At 45.4% G+C, this 23,956-nt stretch overlaps 1 protein-coding gene across 12 annotated transcripts in view; it reads left to right on the top strand.

Annotated features, from left to right (window-relative positions):
• The window catches only part of LOC147732987 (protein 4.1-like), a 586,946-nt gene that overhangs the window by 323,656 nt on the left and 239,334 nt on the right, over positions 1–23,956 (top strand). For 7 of the 12 annotated variants that reach the window (XM_086957536.1, XM_086957528.1, XM_086957534.1 and 4 more), the window contains one exon: positions 7,505–7,567. The exons of the other annotated variants lie outside the window; for them this stretch is intronic. In XM_086957536.1, coding sequence (XP_086813662.1) covers positions 7,505–7,567 — 63 coding nt within the window. The remainder of the gene's footprint in view (positions 1–7,504; positions 7,568–23,956) is intronic. 12 annotated transcript variants of the gene reach the window in all.

Here is a 23,956-nt window from a genome sequence, read left to right as displayed (position 1 = left end):
TGTTATTTGTGGTTTTGTATCCCCCTGAGCCTCTGTCTCTTGCTGATCCCCGTGTTATTGCACCCCCTGTGCCCCTGTTTCCCCCGCCCCGCTTCCCGCCGCCGTGCGCGAGGCCACGCCCCCTTTTCTTTGTGTACGCTCCCGCCTCCCAGCTCCTCCCTCCCTCCCACTTTGCCATATATGGCGACCGGGCGAACGCGCAGCGTTGACGCGCAGCGGGCGCGCCGACTGAGCGCCGAAGGTGCGCCATAGGTAAGCCCGTCTGCGCCCGTCCGCGCCTGGACCGCGCCCAGTGCCATGACCCCTGGCCCCCGCAGACACCCGCCCACCCGCCGGACCTACGACGCCACTGAACTCAACGCACTCAACGCCGGCCGAATCCCGGGCTGCTACCGAGCCACCCCGAGACGCACCCACGGACCCTTCTGCTGCCACTCCTGCAAGTTCACCTGCATCCGGACCTGCACTACTCCAGCACCGACCAAGACCAAGACGAGCAACAGCAACAGCCACCTGAATTGCATCCTGCTCAACACCCGCTCCGTCCACAGACACGCCGTCGAGCTCTGGAACCTGCTCAACACCACAGCCCCAGACGTCGCCTTTCTCACGGAAACCTGGATGAACGCCTCTTCAGCGCCCGATATCGCCATCCCAGACGGCTACAAGATCATCCGGAGGGACCGCATCAACCAGACTGGAGGAGGCATCGCCATCGTCCACAAGAACACCATCTGCATCACGACCAACACCGACGACACCCTCGCACCCGCCGAGCACCTGCACTTCCAGGTCCACATCAACCCCAAGACCACCCTCAGAGGCACCCTCATCTACAGAGCCCCGGGACCACGCACACAATTCAGCGAGGACATTGCCGACTTCACCAGCCCGCACGCCCTCCCCTCCACTGACTACATCCTCCTCGGGGACCTCAACTTCCACCTTGAGAACAACAACGACCGCAACACCACCACCCTGCTGGACAACCTCGCCAACCTCGGACTTAAGCAGCTGGTGACCACCCCCACCCACTACGCCGGACACACACTCGACCCAGTCTTCTCATCCAGCAAGGACATCACCTTCAGCCACGCCACCGGACTCCACTGGACGGACCACAGCTGCGTCCACTTCAGCTTCAGAAGGACCACGATCCACCAGCAACAGGTTGCACGCAGAAGCTGGAACAAGATCACAGCCGACCAGCTCACGACTTCCCTGAGCAAGAACCCTCGCACCGGTGCAACGAACCCCAGCCAAGAGGCCACCAACCTCACGAAGTGGATCAGCGACTGCGCAGACGACCTCGCCCCCCTGAGGACCCCGCCTAGCAGACCCGGCAGCAAGAAAGCCCCATGGTTCACCGACGAACTCAAGAGCTCCAAGAAGAACTGCAGAGCCCTCGAGAGAGCCTGGCGCAGAGACCCAACACCGGACGACATGACTGCCCTCAAGCTCGCCACCCGAAAACACCACCAACTGATCCACGCCACCAAGAAAACTGCATTCAAGGAACGACTGGACAACAACGCACACAACAGCAAAGAACTCTTCAACATCGTTAAAGAGCTCTCCAACCCCAACGCCGGAAACAACGACATCACCCCGTCGCAAGACCTCTGCAACTCCCTCGCCTCCTACTTCCACAACAAGATCGCGGACATACACAACAGCTTCAGCACTCAACCGACGCACGCCACGACCGAACCACCGCCCCCCACCACCACCCTCCGCGCTTGGACCCCGATCAGCACCGAAGACACCGTCCGCACGATGAACTCCATCCACTCCGGATCTCCGACCGACCCCTGCCCTCACCACGTCTTCAACAAGGCCGACGCTGTCATCGTACCCCACCTGCGGAACATCCTCAACACCTCCTTCGACACCGCCACCTTCCCGGAGAGCTGGAAGCACGCCGAACTCAGCGCTCTACTTAAGAAGCCATCAGCCGACCCCACCGACCTCAAGAACTACCGCCCCATCTTGCTGCTCCCGTTCCCTGCAAAAGTCATCGAGAAGACCGTCAACAAGTAGCTGGCCGCCTTCCTCGAGACGAACGGATCCCTCGACCTCTCGCAGTCTGGCTTCCGGGCCAACCACAGCACCGAGACCGCCCTGATCGCAGCCACTGATGACATCCGAGCCCTGCTTGACAACGGAGAAAGAGCAGCCCTCATCCTCCTAGACCTCTCCGCGGCCTTCGACAACTGTCTGCCACCATACACTTATGCAGCGCCTCAGCAACGTCGGAATCCAGGAGAAGGCACTGGAGTGGATCATCTCCTTCCTCGCCGGAAGGACACAGAGTCCGCCTCCCCCGTTCAGATCAGAAGCCACCGAAGTCATCTGCGGCGTTCCTCAAGGCTCCTCGCTCAGTCCAACCCTCTTCAACGTCTACATGAGCCCCCTCGCAGACATCGCACGCCAGCACAACCTCATCTCCTATGCCGACGACACCCAGCTGATCCTCTCCCTCACCAACGACCCCGCCACCACCAGAGACAACCTACACGAAGGGATGAAAGAGGTAGCCGAATGGATGAAGAACAGCCGCCTGAAACTGAACTCGGACAAGACGGAAGTCCTCATCCTGGGATCATCACCCTCCGCCTGGGACGACTCCTGGTGGCCCCCGCCCTAGGCAACGCACCCAAACCAACAGACCACGCACGCAACCTGGGCTTCATCCTGGACTCCTCCCTCTCCATGACCAGACAAGTCAACGCCGTCTCCTCGTCGTGCTTCAACATCCTGCACATGCTACGTAAGATCTTCCGGTGGATCCCCACCGAGACCAGGAAGGCGGTCACCCAGGCCCTCGTCACCAGCCGTCTGGACTACGGCAACTCCCTCTACGCCGGAACCACCGCCAAACTCAAGAAGACTCCAGCGGATCCAGAACGCCTCAGCACGACTCATCCTGGACATCCCCCGCCGCAGCCACATCTCCGGACACCTGAGAGACCTACACTGGCTCCCGGTCAACAAGAGAATCACCTTCCGTCTCCTCACCCACGCACACAAAGCCCTACACAACCAAGGCCCAGGATACCTCAACAGCCGCCTCAACTTCTACGCTCCCAAACGCCAGCTTCGATCGACTGGCCACGCCCTCACCGCTGTCCCCCGCACCCGAAGAGCCACCACAGGGGGACGGTCCTTCTCCTACCTCGCCGCCAAGACTTGGAACTCCCTCCCGATCCACCTCAGCCTGACCCAGGACCATCTTGCCTTCAGGAAGCAACTCAAGACCTGGCTGTTCGAGCAGTAGCGGACCCCCCTCCCCATGCGCCTTGAGACCCTCTGGGTGAGTAGTGCGCTATATAAATGCTTTGATTGATTGATTGACCTTGTTTCCCTCTTCTATCCCTCCGCTATCCTTCTCAATCTAAATAACTGACTCATATCCACCACTCAAATTAGTACTCGCCGAAAAAGCGCTTCAACACCCTATAAGGGGTAACAAGCGATATATAAATCCCTCTACTACCCTTCTCAATGCAAATAACTGACTAGCATATCATCCACCACTCAATTTACTTTCATATGTCACTAAAATAATTCAACACCAATCCTTTAATGGGTTCCGGAGCAGCGTGCTACTCGCCAAAAAAGCACTTCAACACCCCATCAGGGGTAACAATCGCTATATAAATGCAAACCTTTTTCCCTTGTCTATCCCTCAGCTATCCTTCTCAATCTAAATAACTGATTAATATCCACCACTCAAATTACTTTCCTGTTTCACTTACTTATTCATCACTAATCCTGATCAGTTTCGGAGTAGCGTGCTATTCACCAAGAAAGTGCTACAACATCCCATCAGGGGTAACAAGCGCTATATACTTGCAAACCTTTTTCCCTCTTCTATCCCTCCGCTATCCTTCTGAATCCAAATAACTGCCTAACCTATCCACCACTCAAATTACTTTCATATTTCACTATACTGATTCAACACTAATCTTCCTTGGGTTCTGGAGTAGGGTGCTACTCACCGAAAAAGCCGCCTCGTATGGGGTAGTAAGTGCTATATAAATGCAATTACAATACAATACAGTAGCGGTACAGCTCATTTAATTCCTAATCATTCTGCTAATAAGCACGAACAGACTGATAAAAAAAAGCATTTGATATGCAACAGGGCTGGCATTAGTGAAAGTTTGAGCTACTGGAGTTGCAAATAATAATGTTTGTTAGATTTTTTTTTGATTTTTTTTTTTAATCTCAGCAGAAGCCTAAGTAATAAAAGAAAATCCACTACACAAGGAAAGGGTGCAGTACCACAGGCTGTTACTAGGTGTCCCTGTGGAGTTGTAAAGGGACTTCTATTACCCATGTAAGGTACTGCACCCTTAATGTAATTATAAAATGGAGCTGAGCATACTTTTCCATTTGTTTTTATACTGGAAGTGAGAGGCTAAATAAATAAATAAAATCACACTTCCAATAAAAATGCACTCTGACCACAAGGCATCCTGGAAAGTTAACCAGAGTGCCTGAATTAAAAATACTTTCATACATACAGATTCGTGAGTACAAACATACAACAGTCTGCTAGACCAAAATGGGTACTGCACTAGTACATCCTCAAAAAAACCAATGATACCTGCTATTAGGATGAGTTCGGGCCACCTTTGCTAACTCAACTTCATTGCCAAAGGTCATCAGGCGGACTTCGTTTCTGGCTGCATACTTAATTTGATTGATCTGTTTGTCTCGGTTCACATAGATGATCTGGTGAGCTGGAGCACCAAAGCTTTGAACCAGCTCGATTTCGGTCTGCAAATAGAGAGACGCACGATTAAACAGCATGATGTCTGTAAGGAGCAGAAGGCAAGTACCTGGCTGGAGTGCGAGTACTGTGTCTCTTGTGCAGAGAACGAGTGCTGTGAAATTTAAGGTCTGCTGAAGAGTAGAGTTGTAGTCACTAGATGTAATGGCACTGTTGCTTCACCAATAATGCACATGCACTGAAATTCGAAGGATAACTCGTGACACTGCACACTAACTAGTTTTGCAGGAGAATTTCTACCAGAGAGACTGCTGGATAAATAAACAGCAGTATAAGAGGAGTGCTCATGAAAGCAGTTGTGAGAGATCTGAACAACATTAAGTTTGCAGACATGGTTACAGGGAATAAATCTGCAAAAACAGGACGGTATCCCTTTAAATGAAGGAGGTTAAAGTATGTAATAATCCACTCAAAGGCAGCTAAGGTTGAGCTGAGCCAGTAGAAGGACTGCAAAGACATGAAAAACATGTTCTAGTGCAGGACTTGGGGTGCCACCTGCTGGAGATATTCAGCGTGAAATGGTAACTGATCAGAAGGCGCCCGACAGACAAGGATTGGATAAACCAGGCCCAAAACAAAGACCCAATCAAGCTCTGTTGCATGTGACAGCAACCAAAGCAGATTTCGCAGCCTCATACCCAACCAATCAGGACTAGCAAAACCCATCATTGGTCAACAAAGCCCATCATTGGTCAACAAAGCCCAGAAGACAGAGTGTTTGTAGTAGTCATGTTTAAAAAATGTGTTGAGAATTTAGCACAGAAGAGTAGTTTTATCAAGTGTATGTTGATCTAACAGTGACCTGCCACCACCAAACGTTTTTAAAAACTGGGGTGATTTGTTTAGTTAGTGTGAAAGCCCCTTCAGAATGTAGACACATTTTAACTTGGCAAGCTGTTGCCTTCTCTACACACTCTATGACCTCTGCGAAAGCTCATAATAAAATTGTCACCAATATGTGACCCATACCTCTGATCATCTCTAGTGGTCAATCTCTGATACTCACAGAAGTGCAGACACAGGTTTGTGCTTCTCCTGGGAAAACAAGCCTCGTCACATTGAAAGTTGCTGTTGTGGGTGCGGATGCGACTGCGAATGATGTTGTCCTGCTGTGGATGCTTGTGGTCTTCTGAACATGGAGTCGCTACGTTTGATGTAACCGAGACCAGCCACCCTTAGTCAGGCGACCGCGCTTTATGTAAACATTGCCCACGGCCGCCATTGGTAACAAAAAAATGAAGTGCTGGAGTAGGCCAAGCAGCGTATTTTGTAAATAAAGGTGTGCATCCCCCATTGGCTGGTACGCAGATGAAAAAAGTCACATGGCCGCTATAGCGCATCGCGCTGCCCAAAAAAAGAAAGGAAGGCGCATGGCCGCTATAGTTAAACCATGGCGGGCTTATAAAAATAATAATGTAGATGAAAAGGTACAAGTTGGGCTAGCCGTGCATATTGAAAATGTCACCCGTGGCCGCCATTACTAATAAAATATCAAAGCGGGCCATGCTGAAACCTACGACATGGTGCCTGAAGGCAGGACGGATGAGGGGCAGAGAATGGGAAAGTGAGCAAAGTTGTAGAAAGGCATATTGTGCTGCAATTGGAAAAAATCATTTCAGAAAATAGTGCTCACAGACTGTAAATGAAACATACTGAGTAATATTACAAGTAAAAGGGCCAGTCCTCATGGGAGGTGACAAAAGCAGAAAAGGTGGTACTAAGGAGGGACTACTAAACCTATTAACAAATCAAAAGCAAACATTTAGAATGAACAGAAACAGGAGCCAATTGAAAAGATGGGCGGAGCTTCAAGTCCATACCTGAATACAGCATGTCTCAGAGGCAGTGCAAGTGCTGCCTAAACAAGACTTAAAAATGGACAGTCTTAACTAAAAGTAATGCGCTAGGCAACGAGTACATATTTCAAATTACCCTAGATGTATGCACATAGTCCACGATAAACCAATTCTCAGACAGTAAGATTATGATTAGCTGATTAAAGATGTTCTGTGCAGGAAGTGAATCTGGTAAATGTTTGCTGGCGTAAAGGCATTGTTCCCAGCAGACTGTTGCATGTTAAGACACAAACACATAGCCCCTAATTTTACATTGGTAATTGTTTTTACATTAGATCAGCTGGTAACACCACACTTTTGGGTCTTATTACAATTACTAAAGAAATCCATTCTTCTGTAATCATCACTGCTGTGACTAAATTGAACCTTTGAGTACTCTTGAAAGCATCTTAGTCATATCATGAGTTTGCCTACTGCCTCATTTGACCTGAGGTGTTAAATTCAGTAGTAACTGTAAGGGTTTGGAAAATAAAGGATTATGTAGACTAGTAATTTATGGGCACATATCTGCGCAAAGCAGCTATTGACTACTGAAAGAAAAATACGACCAGCCACACTCCGTTACCTACATGGAAGCTTTTCAGAAATATGGGCACTTGTCTCGTTAAATTACATCATTCCATTCTTTCTGTCTTCTTGAATTTGTTGACCTTTCACTGTGGTTATTGTACTTCTGTGTGTTCTTGTGGTTTCCTGCCTTTCCCACTTCTGGGTCCATGCTATTCACCTAAACCACAAAGCAATAAAAAAAATGACATTTTTTTATTTGCGATCCTGCAAGAAACACATTTTTAATTTTTTGTGCTTCTTTTGTTCTTTTTTCCTCCCTCTTTTTCTTTAATTTTCACAGAAAAGGTCAAAGAGGCTAGAGGGTGAAAACATTTATATCAGGCATAGCAATTTAATGTTGGAGGTTTGTATAAACTTGGAGCTTTTTCTTGTAACAAGGCTGTTTCTCTCGTCCTTATTTTTACTCTTTCTTGTGCTGTTTTGCCTTGCATGCTCTGCATTGGAAATATACATTTTTATGCTTTTGCATGCCAACAAGATGTGATCTCACTATCTCCTGTCCAAGTTTCTAATTTTATTTGGTCAGTAGTATTAGGGAAATATAGGATTGGTAATAAGACTGAACATAGAACAAATGCATTTATTTCCTACTACGAATCAAATTAAAATGCGTGCTGAAAATACTTTTACCAGGAATAGTTTCCATACAGTTAAGATTTCCCCTTCATCTCAATGTGAATGTCCTTGGCATTAGTTATGCGTCCTTCACATGTCTAGGGATGCACTCCCTCTTATTACTTTCGTCCTTTAGTGAGTATGCTACCTTGAATTCTCAGTGCTTGGATTCTTGACTAATCTGGTGACCTTGACATATCTTGTTGGAATGCTGAAACTTACTGTAGGGTTTCAGTTTTAATCTTTTGCAGAGTTTCCTGTAAAATTAATGAAGGAGCAAAGTCTACTTGTAAAGCACAAACTCTTACCTAGAAAAAAGTGTTCCCGACACAAAATGTAATGAAGCCATACAATCTAACTAAAAATCTTTTAGGCCTCTACAGAATTTAAGATGATTAACTTCTGAGTGAAGATGGACCCAGAGACAATTCCATAGTTGCCATTCGTAAAAAGAGAAGGCTCGTCCTCCTTGTCTAGTAAGGAGAATAAGAGGAACTGATAGCAAAAGTGCATCGGAAAGATGTACTCTCCGAACAGGAGTGTAAGGATGAATCCGTGATTGCATGAATGTAGAGCCTTGTTTATATGAGGTCTTGTGGCAGGCACAAAGAGTCTTAAAATGAGATATTGCTGCACAGGTGGCCGACGCAAGTCTTTGAGACGTGATGAGATGAGGCTTGGTTGGTGTAGGCCAAGTAATACTTTGGCTGCCAGGTTTCATTCAATTGCAGATGCTGGATAGATTTATTGGGGAGTACCAAATAAAAGGAGTTGCAATAATCAACTCAGAGACGGAATAATAGCCTAAAGTACTGTGCAACAGAAGTTGATGAGAAGCAGAAGAATCACTTTGAGTAACATGCACAGATAGGAAAAGCATACGGAATTGAGAGTATTAATTTGCTTTGTGAATGAGAGCTTAACCTCAAAGAATACTGCACTATTCTTTGTAGATAATGGAGCTTTGCTCAAATCTGGTGACCAGGTAAAAGAGGCCCTTTCAAAGAACAGTAGCCCAGTCTTGCGACCAGTAAACTTAAGAGTGACTATTCATCCACGATATAAGCCCTAGCAAGCACAAGTTAAAATTTTGGGCAGAAGTAATAATTTATCTGCAAATAAGATGACAATCTAAGAGTCGCCCGCGTATGACATCAGAAAAAATACATCGCCATATAAATGTTGAAAAGTAGAGCACTCAGTGAGGCGCCCTGAGAGAGTCACTAAAGGCTTAGCTTGTGGATAGAGGGGCTTCAGAACAACCAATTGAAAATGATGAAAATTGCTCAGGAAATAAGAGAGCCAGGCTGCACTGAGATCTAAAAGAATAGGTGGTGTGTTGCCACCTTAATCTAATATTATTTGAATGTCCTCAGTCGCAGCTAACAGTGTGACCTAGGTGTCTAGAAGTCGACGGAAGCCTGGATGCAAAGTATTAAGACTGTTACTTTCAGTGCAGTGAATGAGGAGAGTTTGTTGTCCACTTTGCTTTCCATAATCAGCTTAAGGCTTCTTCAAAAGTGGGTCACTAATGGCTCCTTTCCATTGGTAAGGGACACCTGCAAAATCTAGAGCGAGATTGCGGAGGGAGACGAACTATGGTGATATAAAGTCACGTCATATTGAAAATACGTGCTGGACACACTAACATTTGCAGAGTCAGACTTAACCTAAGGGCACTTTTTTTTATGTACTTGAGTTGTAGCAGCAGGAATTGTGAAACAGTGTCATTCAGGTCTTCAGAGTTGACCACCATCAAATATGAATCTCACTGAAGTCAAAAGATGGGCATAAAAAAAGAGTTCAGGAAAAGAAGAAATAAATATAAAAACCCTGGTATAGTGCAAATATTTTTAGCCATCTTAAAAACTTCTCTTTTAGAATTGCAGGTGATTTGAATGACAGAAGCAAAGTATGTGACCCTAACTTTTCTACAATGTTTTCATGAGCTTTAAATTTAGTAGTATAGACTCTTTATAGATTTCACTATAATCAGGTCTTTGTCTTTCCAATGCCTAACAGTGCTTAGCAGTAGGAAGGTCATCAGCATACCACAGAGCAAAAGGAATTGACCTTCGGGATGTGCTAAATTAAGAGGGGCAACCCTATCAAAGACCATAGTAATCCAGTCATTAAAGGGAGCGTCATTGAGAGAACCTTTCTCCGGCTTATCAAGCTATTATATGTTTACAGTCAGCTAGTTCAAGAAGAAATTTACCACTTCCCTCGTACCTTTCAAACTGCAATGCTTCTTGCTACCTCTTACAAAAACTAACATCACTTCTTAACTTGCTGCATTTCCAAGGTTTCCGACCTTGGTTTGACTTCAGGTATTCAATCTGCAGCAGTTCTTCAACTCCCTTGGTCCAGCGGCTGCTTTGCATTGGAAAGAGCTTTTTCCTGCATTGTGATGCTAAAGCTTTGTGTTGTCCATGTAATATATTTTGTTATATAAATGCTTTCTCTTACTTGATACTCTTTTAAGCTTACATGCAGCTTACAAACTCAATAAGTGCATTCAGATTGTGATAAACTTAATTTCTGTTGATACATGATTTTAGTCGTATAGCAACTTACCTAGTTGTTTTACAGGTTAAGAAACATCAAGATTGAAATGGTTATGGTTTGTAAAAAATATTTAATCAAAAAAGAATTACATGTGGGTTTATTTCCTACCTGAGTGGTTTATGTGCCATTAGTGAATGTGCTTTGGGCCTTGTCGGCTAGAAGAGAACTCCTAAAATCAAAAAAACAAAAAATCCATTAAATATTTTTCTCATGATTCTGAACAGCTTAGAATTCAAAATGTTTGGTGCACAGGAAGATTGAGAAGAAAGAAGAGGAGCAGTGCACTGCATGCAGTTTGAATTGTATATTATCTTTCATCTTTAAATAACAACCGGCTATCTTTGTAATCAGCTAATGGAAAGGTAGTTCCGTTGTCGTTGCAGCTGTTGACTTTTTATTTTTGTGCCACCTGGAAACCTATTTATTATTTTTAGAACAAGCTGAAGTTTATGAAAGATATTCTCACCTTTAGCATTTTCAGTCTCCTAAGAGGAAGAAAACAAAGTGGTTTAGACCACACAAAGCAAAGTAAATCTCAGGAGAATTGATACGTCTATCAATCATGGAAAATAAATCTCCATGCAGATGCCAGTACTCATACAACATATCTCATTGCATGATGTCATGCCACTGTAGCTCTGAATATAAAATGTACTAGTTTTCGTAGCAACATCTTTAAGTTGGAATGCTTCTCTCTCTCGCTCTTCTGTATTCTGCTGAACGCCCTATTCAAAGACACTTCAAAACTGCAAATACTATTAGAACTATCTGAGTGCTACAGTTCCCACAATTCTGTAAAATAAAAACAAAACGAAGACCTGGCAATGACAGTCCGTTTGTCTGTCGTTATAGTGGCCTAGAGATCCCAGTGTTAACTCTTTCTTTGTACAAACATACTCCCTGGCATCGGACCAAAAGACCATAATTCACACTGCTTTTACTCAGATCATGCTGGCTCTGAGAAAACCACAAACAGAAATGCAATTGCATATACATTACAATCTTCATTCTCCTCTAGGATCTTCCTATCTGTGGAGCAGGGCAATCCTTGCCTTGCCTTTTCATTGACTTGAAACTTTCTGCTATGAAAGCTAGGAAATTGCATATTGTGTCAGGATTGAAGGACAGGATTGTGCATCTTAAACACCTTACTAACAATAAGACCTTTCCCAATACAGATTAAAATAAAAATCCTTGAAAGTATAGCCTGCTGGCCAAATCGCCGCCTCTCTAATTATTTCAAAATTGCTCCTTACAGGGAACGCTTTGAATGCCCTAGCACCTCTCGCTTGGTGAGTTCCTAATGATAATGATCAATCCTTGTATCAACAATAACCAGCACACCCATCGAGTGATAGTAGGGAAGAGACTGCCCCAGAATTTTTGCTTATTATAATCAGGAGTGTTGAACCCTCCCGGGATGGAGTTCTGCCATTAGATTTTAATAATCCTTATTGCATCTGACAACACGTACCTTGGTAGAAGTCTGTACAAGCCAGGTCTTAAAGTGAGCTAGTATTGGAATTGTGCGTTCTGGCAGCTGTGAATATTTCTTCATTCATTGTAAATATCCTGCCTCACAAATCCAGCGAATGATCATCAGAAACCTTCTTGCAAAACAGTAGACACAGCAACTGAACTACATTAGCCGAAAGCTTTTTCCTAGACAGGAACTCGAAAGCTGGGAGTATCTTGACTTCAGTGCCGCAAAAGTCAATTCCCATTAATACAAACCAGCAGATTCTTCCGTACTAGTGCTTGTTTGAGGGGTATGTCCTGCTGAAATTACTGAACACAACAATACCCTACAAACCAGGCCTGGGTCTGCTTTTCCAATAAAAAAAATCAAGACCAGCTCTTCTCCATCAGGATCCAAACCCAATTTCAGGTACCAAGAGGGCTAACATCCCCCAAGCTCTCTCTCCCACTGTGTTGCATAAGATTTTCAACTTGTATTTAAAGTTTTCAGATCTACCATTGCGTCCTTTAATCCCCCAGGCTGTCAGACCCATTGACCCCCTCCGGAATCTATTTGTGTAAATGCTCACAACCATTCATAAAACTTTTGGGGACAGGAGAAGGATTGAAGAATCCCAAGAATGATCCATTAGAACCAGGTAACAAACTTGAGCCGGCCGAAACAGCTTCACCAGAATTAGGCATGTTTAGCATACCTGCAAAAAAACATCCACTGTCATAGTTTCAGGATCAGGATGGCAGAGGAAATATTTCACTGAGTCTGTTGGGAGGCAGATATGTATCCTTCATGGACTCTTTCTGAACATGAGGCTCTTGAACGACCTTGGATCTGGCCTCCAGTTATTGGAGTCACTCAGATATCTGGAATTGTCAGTCTGTCAATCAGGATTTGTGAAACATGGCTACTCACCCGTGAGGGTCTCACAGCGCTGCGTGGGGTGGGGAGGGATGCAGCGGATCAGACTAAGTGCTGAGTTCATCCAAAGAGCCAGGTCTTGAGGTCCTTCCTAGATTGCATCAGGGAGGGTGATTTCCTGAGGTGGGTGGACAGGGCGTTCCATGTTTTGGTGGTGAGGTAGGAGAAGGACATTCCTCTGGTTTTGGTCTTGCAGATTCGTGGGACGGTAGCTAGGGAAAGCTGGGCGGAATGGAGGTTTCTGTCGGGTATGTGAAATGTGAGGCGGTGATTCAGGTATGCAGGTTTGGTGTTTTGAAGGGCCTTGTATGCGTGGGTGAGGAGTCTGAATGTTATTCGTCTGTCGACTGGGAACCAGAGGAAGTCGCGGAGGTGTTGAGTGATGTGGCTACGACAGGGGATGTTGAGGATTAGTCTTGCTGCTCCGTTTTTAGATATTCTGGAGTCTTTGGAGGAGTTTCTGGTTGACCCCAGAGTAGAGTGCATTATCCTAGTCGAGTTTGCTGCTGATGAGTGCATGTGTGAGTGTCTTCCTGGATTTGGTGCGGATTCATCTGGAGGTCTTTCGAAGCAGGCGCAGTGTGTTCAAGCAGGCCGAGGAGACAGTGTTTAACTGGCGGCTATTGTGAGCGAGGACTCCAGTACAATAACGAGGGTTTGTATGTGGTTCGTAGGGGCAGGTGGACTTCCTAGAGCAGAGAGCCACTAGGAATCGTTCCTATCGGAGGGGGAGGCGCCCAGGATGAGACTTCTGTCTCATCCAGACGGCGACAGCTTTCATTCCTTCATAGTATTTTTTCCTGGTGATAGTGGGTTCTTTGGTGAGAGAGATGATAAGCTGGGTGTCTTCAGCGTAGGAGATGATGTTGAGCCCGGGGTTCCTGACAATGGCTGCGAGGGGCCCCATCTAGTCTTGAAGAGGGTGGGGCTGAGGGAAGAGCCCTGGGGTATTCCACAGCTGATCTGTCAGTTTTGAGAGGTAAAGTTGTAGTCTAACCCGCTGTGTGTGCCAGTGGGGAGGTGGCCAATCCAGTTTAGGGCATTGTCTCCGATAACGGTGTCTTAGAGTATTGTGGCTAGTCACACCAGGTGGGAGACTGTGTTGGAGGCTGCAGAGAGGTCCAGTAGGACGAGGGCCTTGGTGTTGCCCTGGTCAAGGAGGGAGTGGATGTAGTCGGTGGTGGGGAGGAGGGCGGTCTTGATGCTATTATTGCTTCGGAATCCGGATTGGGGATGCCCAGGATGAAGTTGGTTCCGGTAAAGTCAGCAAGCTGGGCGTTGCTGGCTTTTTCAATGACTTTTGTTGGGAAGGGGAGCGGGGAGATAGGCCTGAAGTTCTTGAGGTCTGTCAGGTCCGCGAAGGGTTTCTTCGGGAGGGGGTAGATCTGAGCATTTTTCCAGTCATCCGGGAAGGTGGCGGTATCGAGGGAGCAGTTGATGGATCGTCATATGTCTGGTGTGATGGCGGAGGCGGTTCTGTGGAATATGCGGTGCGGGCAGTGGTCCGAAGGTGCTCCAGAGTGGATGCTTTTCACTGTCTTAATGGTATCGTCCTTGGAGAGTGGGGACCAGCTTTGCAAATTCGGCCGGTCGGGATGGGGTCAGCGTCGGTTGTGGTTGTTGCCGGCACAGTGGGGTGGTCTTGGGTGTTGAAGTTGTCGTTGATAGTCTTGATCTTGTGGTAGGTGCTGAGTCTGTTGAAGAGGTCTTGGGAGGGTGGGCCGTCTGTGGCCTCGCAGTTGATAATGCTGAAGAGGTCTTTGCTATTGTGTGCATTGTTGGAGATTCTGTCTTGGAGGGCCTTCTTCCTTGTGGAATTGTAGTCTAACATCAAGTTCTTTCTCACCTAGAAGTACTCTACTCTTGCAGAGATCTATGAACCAGCTAACAAGGTGCTAATAGTCTTTGGCCAGATCAGCCAATAGTTTGGACTGGGTACCACGCAGGTGACTGATGTACCAGATTGGATAGAATATGCACATGTTCCAGGACACAGAACAGGTCACATTATCCTTTCCTAGGCGTTTCACTATGAAAACCGAACCATAATTATTTCAAGATACTTGATATGAAATGCTAGTCAATGTTTGTGTAATGTTCATCTGGTAATGACATCTCTACACAGTAATGGATGGAGACATTCATGCTCAAAGGGGGTTGTTCATGTCTTTGTCCAATAGCTTGCGGATCATGCCACATAAGAGTTCTAGTTTCTCCACCAGAGCCCTCTTCCAGGGCTGAATAGGGTACATGTTCTCTGGCTTCAACATTTCTGAATTGTTTGGCTTATCTGATTTTCAAATGCAAAACTCAGGGTTGCTCGGCTGTCACTCCTAGGTGCCAAGGTCCAGAATCTTCATCTGAACCATCTGGGTCATCCTCATGTCCTTTATCCTCATCTGGGATCTCATTTGGAGTAGATTAGCTTGTGTAGTTTCTACACACCGGCTGGATTGTCTTCGTCTGAAGGGGGAGGGTAAAAGACACAGAATGTGTGTATTCTTAAGGAAGGCAGTTAGCAGTCTCTGAAACATTTATATCTGACTGGGCTTGTACATTTTTCGTTTTGCCTCTAACTTTAAATGCATTAAGTTCTCAAGCTCCTTGGGTGTTTGGAGGCTTTTGCATGTTTTTCCTTCTGAGGAAAGGGTCCAGGCCGGCACAATGCCAAATGCTGCAATCGACATTTGAGACCTCCGAGCCCCATTATTTGTCTTCTGGGTGGAGGCATCTGTAATCTCATAAAGGCCCTCCTCATAAGATAAGAACAATCCTCCTGTACATCCAAAAACGGTTTAGTCATGGTGTCCTAAGCCACATTTCTGAGCCAAAGGTCATTAATGCTGACCAATCAGATACTTAAGTAAAAATGAAGTAAAACAATACCTCCCCAACAGCAAATTAAGTCCTCTCTAAAATCGAACACTTGTCTTAAATATTAAATGCAGGTAATTGCTACGGACCAGCCAATAGCACCATCTACATCTTTGACCTAGTACTGTACCTATTGTTATTTGGCCTGGGCCACTTCCACCGTACCTCAGATAGTGGGAGGACCACTAGAGATGTTCTTTCCCACCACCCTCTATTCGGCCTTCCTGACTTGGAAAGAAATGCACCAAAGTGCATATTAACAAACCATATTTTAGCTAGGTAGCAGTATGACATCCCCACAACGAATACAACTGACATCTGGAAAGACACAAAGACCAGCATAAAAGCAGGTAATGAAAAGAAAGATCACCTAATATGCTGCCAAACAGCGAAGAAAAGAGAAAGCACTTTAAATCTCTGCCACAATATTATTACGGGCTAGTATAGTGTGATTAGCTTGTTTATTTCCTGTTGTTGTGGCAAATTTAGTTTTCAGATGGTTTTGAAGTTATTTACTTTTTTGATTCGTTCTTAGTTAGGCTCCTACGAAATATGACAAAGACACGCAATACTTGCCTTTGGTCCAGAGGAAGAATCACCACTTTGAAGTGCACCGTTTATTAGATGACTTGTGCTGTCTTATTTGCTACAGCATTGTTTAAGATGTCTACCAATCCTATATTTTACACTTTATCGTCAAAGAACAGGTCCATTGCTTTTAAAGTGAGCCTTCATCCATGCATTGTTTTTGGGTATCAATGTGCAATTGCTGTAAGACAAGTGTATACTAGCTTCCTTTGTTAAGCTATAGTATATATTTGATCAAAGTAGTGCTTTTCTGTTTTTACAATTTTGCTCGTTTGCACAATAAAAGAAACAGTGTGTCTTAGAAATGTTTTTTTTTAATGAACACATTTTTATTGGTTTGACAGAAGATACCAGCCATTCATCACAACACCAAGAGAATACAGGAGCATAGGCAACGGTTCGATTGACCCATATTATAAAGCCAGAAGGATACAATGCTAACACCTTTGGACATTCCCAGCGTGTCTATACCATTCCCCCAACCACTACCCCCAAACCCTTCGATCCCAGGACAACCTTGTGCCTCATACATGTTTTTTTATGTGTGACACACCAATCGACCCCGGTCCGCCAGCGCGCAACGCTTGGGGGATCAGGGCACTTCCAAGAAGCCGCTATGTCCCTCTTAGCCACTACCATTGCTGTAGTGAAAAATGTTCGAGGCATATGAGCTGCAGATATCACACTGTGCATTAGATCGCCACCTGGTGTTGGGCTCGGATGATTGCATGTTGTCGTCGTCTTGGAAGAAGTCTTTGTAGTCACGAGATAGGTGACTCCTCCCTTGGACGATAGTGCACATGGGCATTGACTCCATCCTTAGATTGTTTTTTTCCGCCACTGGGTTCGGATGAAACTTTTCCGCTCCGGTTCGAAATCTACTTTTAAGTACTTTGACGCGGAAAAATTTTCTTCAAACTTCGACAAAAAAACTTTCAGTACCGATAAACATAGACTCGACTTCATCAGCTCGATTCCGGTCGTAGACGCGGGCCGTTGGGCCTACCCAAGCCGTGAGGCCTACACCTCATGGAAAGGACGCCATTCAAAAGATGCCCCGAGTGTGGAGCAAAATTTCCACACACTGACCCTCACGAAATCTGTACCCTGTCCATTCTAGATCGTAGGGCCTGTCGACGCGATATGTAGAGATCAGCTCCGGAACCAGTGGATATCTCCGGCGAAGGTCCAAGAGTCCCAGAAGATTCTGATGATCTCCAGATCGTATCCGAGGCAGATGACTCAGATGAATCCATACCTTCGGGTCAACGCGTGAGTACCACTGCCCCTAACCCAGCCCAAACACCAAAATCGAAGGCAAAGGTCAACACTCCGCCTGCCCGGCTCTGAAGAAAATAATGAAGCCTCCCGGTAGCTCCAAACCGAGCAGACTGCATGTGCCGATACCACCTGCTCCCTCAGCACCGAAACATAAAGAAGTCCCGGTTCCAAAAGTCACTCCGAAACAGTCGGCTCCGAGAGACAAAGGGGCTCCGAAAAAAAACGAAGCCTGTTTCTGATGCCCCGAAAACAGCTTCCACTCCAAAGCCGATACCCTCGATGCCGAAACAGATAAAGCCTGCTTCCAAGTCCACGAAACAGGTCTGCTCCAAAGACAATATCTTCAGTGCCGAAATCTACGCCAAAGGACTCAACATCAACTCCTAAGGCTAAAGACAAGCAACAAACCGGATCGGAATCGAAAAAATCGGCGCCGAAGGCTGTGCCTCAAGAAGAGGAGCTTTTTCAACCAGATCCTTTACAAAAAAGGATCTACATTGATCCAGAAACAGGACATGTTTCCACTACACCACACAGGAAGAGGAAGTCAGATGCAGCACCTACACCTCCAGTGCTTGTCAAGTAGAAGGACTCTGCCACATCTCCTATGCACCCTTCTTCTCCTGTATCTCCTTCTCCTCCTCTTCCTTTAAACATTTCACCTTAAAATTCTCCTCCTCATTCTCCACCACATACACCTCCTCAGGATGTTGATGATGATGAGTATAGCATGGGGGGAGGTAGAGACCCAGATGACCATTTTCTCTACCCAACAGGTTCCCCAGACTGGGATTATCCAAACCCACAGGATGTACCAGATATTCCTGACCCACATACATATCCATCTAAACCTTCTCCTCCTGAAGACAATATTGGGTTTGGACACCTAATTAATAGGGCTGCCATCTATCACAATGTCACCATGCATTCAGATGAGGCAGAGGAAGATTTTTTATTAGACACTTTTGAACACTCCCAAAAATCTGTGCAAATACTGCCAATGATTAAAGGAGTCCCTAAGCATGCACCAGAAGTGGTTAAAGATCCTGTACGAGCTAGAATCATAAACTCAAGGATAGAGAAAAAGTACAGGGCGGCTCCTGGGGACCCTGCCTACATTAAAGGACAGCTACCCTTAGACTCCCTAGTAGTTTCAAATGCTAGGAAAATAGCAAATTCCCAAACATCAGGTGAAGCACCTCCTCCTGGTAAAGAATCAAAGATCATAGATGCTTCAGGGAAAAGAATAGCTGCCCATACTAGCAATATATGGAGCATCACTAACGCACAGGCCCTCCTCGCAAGATACGACAGGGCTCACTATGATCAGTTAGAGAAGCTCTTACAACATCTACCTGCTCAATATAAGGCACAAGCGAATGACCTCATACAAGAGGGTAAGCTTATATCAAATGCCTCCATTAAATGCGCACTTGATGTGGCAGGCACTGCATCCAGAGCAATCAACACCAGTGTCCTCCTTAGAAATCACGCGTGGCTACGCATTTCAGGATTTAAGCAAGAAGTGCAAACTACAATTTAAATCAACCATTCAACCAACAACAATTGTTTGGTTCAGAGGTAGACACAGCACTTGAAAGAATGAAGAAAGACACTGGCACAGTGAAGTCTATGGGAGCTCTGCAGTCCACCCAAGCAAGCACGAGGCTCCTTTCGTCGCTCCTTCTACAGAGGAGGCTCCAAACAAGCTGGAGCAGACAATTCAGCTTCCTTTAAAACAAATACACAAACATCCTCCAATAGAGGATACTTTAGAGGAGGCTACAGAGGCAACAACAACAAGGGAAGAGGTTGAGGAAATAACAATAATCAAACCTCTCCCAACACAAAACAGTGACTTCCATCTGCTTCCCTAACAGGGTTCCACTCCTGTAGGGGGCAGACTAACACAGTTCCTACCTGTCTGGAATTCCATCACAACAGACATGTGGGTAAGACATATTATCCAGTATGGTTACTGCCTAGAGCTTACGGCTACTCCTCCACATATACCACCTAGACAGTGTCCAATGTCCACAGAACATCTAACGCTGCTCCAACAAGAGGTTCTCTCATTGCTGCAAAAAGATGCAATAGAGCTAGTTCTGTTGCAACATCAAGGAACAGGGGTTTACTCACTCTATTTCTTAATACCCAAAAAGGACGGAACTCTAAGACCAATTCTAGACCTAAGGCCTCTCAATCTGTATATACACTCAGATCATTTTCACATGATCACTTTATAATAAGTGCTCCCATTGTTGCAACAAGGCGATTTCCCAACCACACTAGACCTCAAGGACGCCTACTTCCACATTCCCATACATCCTTCTCACAGGAAGTATCTCAGATTTGTACTAGAAGGACAACACTATCAGTTCAAAGTCCTTTCATTCGGGGTCACAACTGCACTCCAAGTGATTACAAAGTGCCTAGCAGTAGTAGCAGCACATCTCAGAAGACAACATATCTACGTCTTCCCATACTTAGACGATTGGCTCATAAAAGCCAAGTCATTCAATCAGTGTGTCCAACACACATCTCAAACAATTCAAACACTGCACGAATTGGGGTTTACAATCAACTACACCAAGTCACATCTCCAGCCCTCTCATGTACATCAATACCTAGGGGCTACCATAAACACCGATACAGCTCTAGCTTATCCCAGTCCAGCCAGGATACAGAGCATTCAAGCCTTAGTCACAAAGTTTCAAAACCAACACTCTCTCCCAGCCAGAGTGTTCATGCAACTAATAGGCATGATGGCATCTTGCATTTTTATTGTACCATATGCAACACTGCAAATGCGCCCATTGCAGGAATGTCTTGCACATCAGTGGAATCGGGCTCAAGGACAGCTTACAGACCTGGTGTTGGTGGACAGCAGCACACATCGCTCTCTGCAGTGGTGGAACACCAAAAACTTGTCCAGAGGGCGGCCGTTCCTTGAACCTGTGCCACAGATAGTACTGACAATAGACTCATCCCTCACAGGATGGGGATCCCATCTGCTCAACCATGCAACTCAGGGAAAATGGACTACTCAACAAAAGGTGCTTCACATCAATCACCTAGAGCTGCTAGCAATATTCCTAGCACTAAAATCCTTCCAAGTACATGTACAGAGCAAAGCTGTCTTGATCTGGACGGACAACATGACAGCTATGTAGTATATTCAAAAAGAAGGAGGCACACATTCCCTGCAACTATCCCAGCTCGCACAGAACATTTGGAGATGGGCCATTCCACAAAAGATATATCTGCTTTCAGAGCACCTTCCAGGAGTTCACAATCAGATAGCAGATCTGTTAAGTCGACAGACACAACAGATTCATGAGTGGGAACTACATCTGCAAGTTCTTCTACCATTCTTTCACAAGTGGGGTCATCCAGACATAGATCTATTTGCCACATACGAAAACGCAAAATGCCCAACCTTCGCCACCAGCTTTCCACACCCGCTGTCCAAGGGCAATGCGATATGGATGATCTGGTTAGGCAGATATGCGTACGCTTTTCCGCAAATCCCACTAATACCACTAGTACGCAAGCTGAGACAACAATCTCTCAAATTGATCCTAGAAGCTCCCACATGGGCACGCCAACCATGGTTCACCACGCTGCTAGAACTCTCTCTAGTTCCACACCAAAGACTGTGTCGGACACCATCCATGCTAACGCAGAACCATGGAGACATCAGACATCCAGATCCAAGTCAACTGAATCTGGCGATCTGGCTCCTGAAGTCTTAGAGTTTGGTTACCTTAACCTGCCACCAGACTGTATGAATATCATTAAAGAAGCCAGAAGACCTACTACTGGAGCTTGCTATGCTGCATAATGGAAGAGATTTGCCATTTACTGCACTAATAATCACATTGATCCTCTAGATGCTTCCATCCACAATATCATCTGTTACCTTCTCCATTTACAAAGATGTAATCTAGCATATTCATCTATACGTTTACATCTTGCAGAAATTGCAGCATATCTACAAAATAGACAACATATGTCGTTATTTAGAGTACCTGCAATCAAAGCTTTTATGGAAGGATTAAAACGAATCATTCCTCCTGGGTTACCAGCCTCTCCAGTGTGGAATCTAAACATTGTTCTTACCAGGCTCATGGGGCCCCCCTTTCAAACCTTTACATAAGTGTGAACTGCAATTCCTTACATGGAAAACAGCTTTCCTTATTGCTATTACCTCTCTTAGGAGAGTTAGTGAGATTCAAGCTTTCACTATACAAGAACCATTGTAGTGTAGTTCCTATTTTCCCAATAGGCCCTGCGCATTGGAATAACATAAACAGTAGTATCGACGTAGAAGTGCGGATCTTCCAGGCCTCCACTGACTATGCTAAACTTAATTGGGTTTGTTACCAACTAGCTCAGAGGTCACTGGAAACTTTCTTCTCTGAATAGGAAGTGATCAGCTTCCTTGGTACAGACAAGAAGGGATTCAGTTTTCAAACAACCGTGCAACATGACAACTTTGCTCCTCAGATAAGAGTCAATCTCTAGAGTCGTGTGAACAATAGACAGTTATTTTACTCAGTCAGTGGTTGTGCAGTTTACTTTCACAATATGTAGAGAATAGAGAGACGGGCGTTTTTAATAAAGGGTAACATTTATTGAACAGTCTTTCTTCTCGTACAAGAGAAATGAATTGCCACAATTGCAAGACTTGTTATTATAAAAAGTACGTACAGTAAGATGAGTATTGCGAAATAATACTGTAAAAGCATTGATATGGTTTCTTAGCCATACAATGGTTTAAAATGAATAAAACATATATAAATTCATATATACATTAGGCTAAAATACTCAACTGATGCTTCTAACTACGCCTACCCCAGTGTACCTGACCTAAGCCTAATACTTGGGAGCGGAGTAAGTAAGTAGCTTTAAGTTAAGTTGGTTTTCCCAAGGTTTGCTTCAAGAATTCTCTCTAAGGGTTTAGTCAACACCATACCTCTGTAATAGAATGATGGAGGTCTGGTATCTCCTTCAGGGACTCGATATCCCAGTCACCCGCAAGGGTAGGCTGGAAACGCCGGGGCTGGATTTCTCTGCAGGAGAAAAGACAGCGTCTCTCTCAGCGCGACGAGGAAGAGGAGGGGCAGCGTCCGCGGGCAGCTTGCATCTGCCGGGCTCTTGCAGGGGGACGGCTGATCAGCTCCTAAGTTCACCACACCATTGTTCGCTCATTAGCAGCGATAGCAGTAGCGATAGCAGCTATGGTATCATCAGCATAACAGCAGCAACTTCAGCAGCGTTTGCTTAAGGCAACGTTGGTAATATTTATACCTGAAAGGTGCCTTGTTTGACGTAAGTTTTTGGACATAAGACGTCAATAAAGATGTCACTAGGAAGTGATCGTCTATCAGTGCTCATTAGAGTTCTATTACTAATCAAAACATAGCAAGCGGGGCTTTCCCAGGTTGCTGAGTTTTTTTCTTGTTGAAGAACTCGGAGTGTTAATCTAGGAATCTTAGATAGTAACTTCTGCTATGTCATTGCACTAATAAGCTGCAAAGGAAGTGGCAGAGGAAGCGATTCTGAAATGTGGCTCTGTTCGTGTGAGGCCAGAGACGAGTTTCTGAATATTGCATTTGATCGGTTATGCCAATATAGGGGTACAAGGGGATTATAGCCGTATAGAGGCATAAGGTCACAGTATCGATCAGGGTCCTAGATTAGAACGCTACACCATTTTTACAATTACAGCGTAACAAGGTGGTTCTACGGACTAATCCCAAATTCCTTCCTAAAGTAATTACTAATTTTCATCTAAATCAATCAGAGTTGGCAGTGTTTTTTTCAAAACCAAGACTCTGTAGCAGAAAGAGCTCTACAACTAGATGTAAAAAGAGCTCTTCTCTATTACATTGATAGGACCAAATCCTTTCGTAAAACAAAGGAACTGTTTGTAGCTTTCTCTCCTCCACATAAAGGCAACCCCATCTCTAACGCTGGAATTGCAAGGTGGATTGTAAAATGTATACAAATATGGTATCACAAAGCAAAACGTACATTAACAGTTCCTCCTAGAGTGCACTCCACACGCAAACTAGGAGCCTCCATGGCTTTCTTAGGGAACATTCCCCTAGAAGACATCTGCAAGGCAGCAACATGGTCTACACACCTTCACTAAACACTACTGTGTTGATTTTCAAGCCAAGCAGCAAGCTGCAGTAGGCCAAGCTGTCCTCAAAACTCTTTCAAACTACTGCAACAGATACAGGTGACCACCGCAAGGGGAGAGACTGCTGTACAATCGATGCACAGTGTGAGATCTGCAGCTCATATGCCTCGAACGGAAAATGCTACTTACCAGTATGCATCTGTTCTTGGCATGTAGAGCTGCAGAGTCTCACACGCCCACCCGCCTCCCCGAGGCCTGTA

Source organism: Lissotriton vulgaris, chromosome 2_1 (assembly GCF_964263255.1).
Source record: "Lissotriton vulgaris chromosome 2_1, aLisVul1.2, whole genome shotgun sequence".
Taxonomy (NCBI): Eukaryota; Metazoa; Chordata; class Amphibia; order Caudata; family Salamandridae; genus Lissotriton; species Lissotriton vulgaris.
The sequence above is the reverse complement of the archived record's forward strand: the minus strand, read 5'-3'. Positions and strand labels throughout refer to the sequence as shown.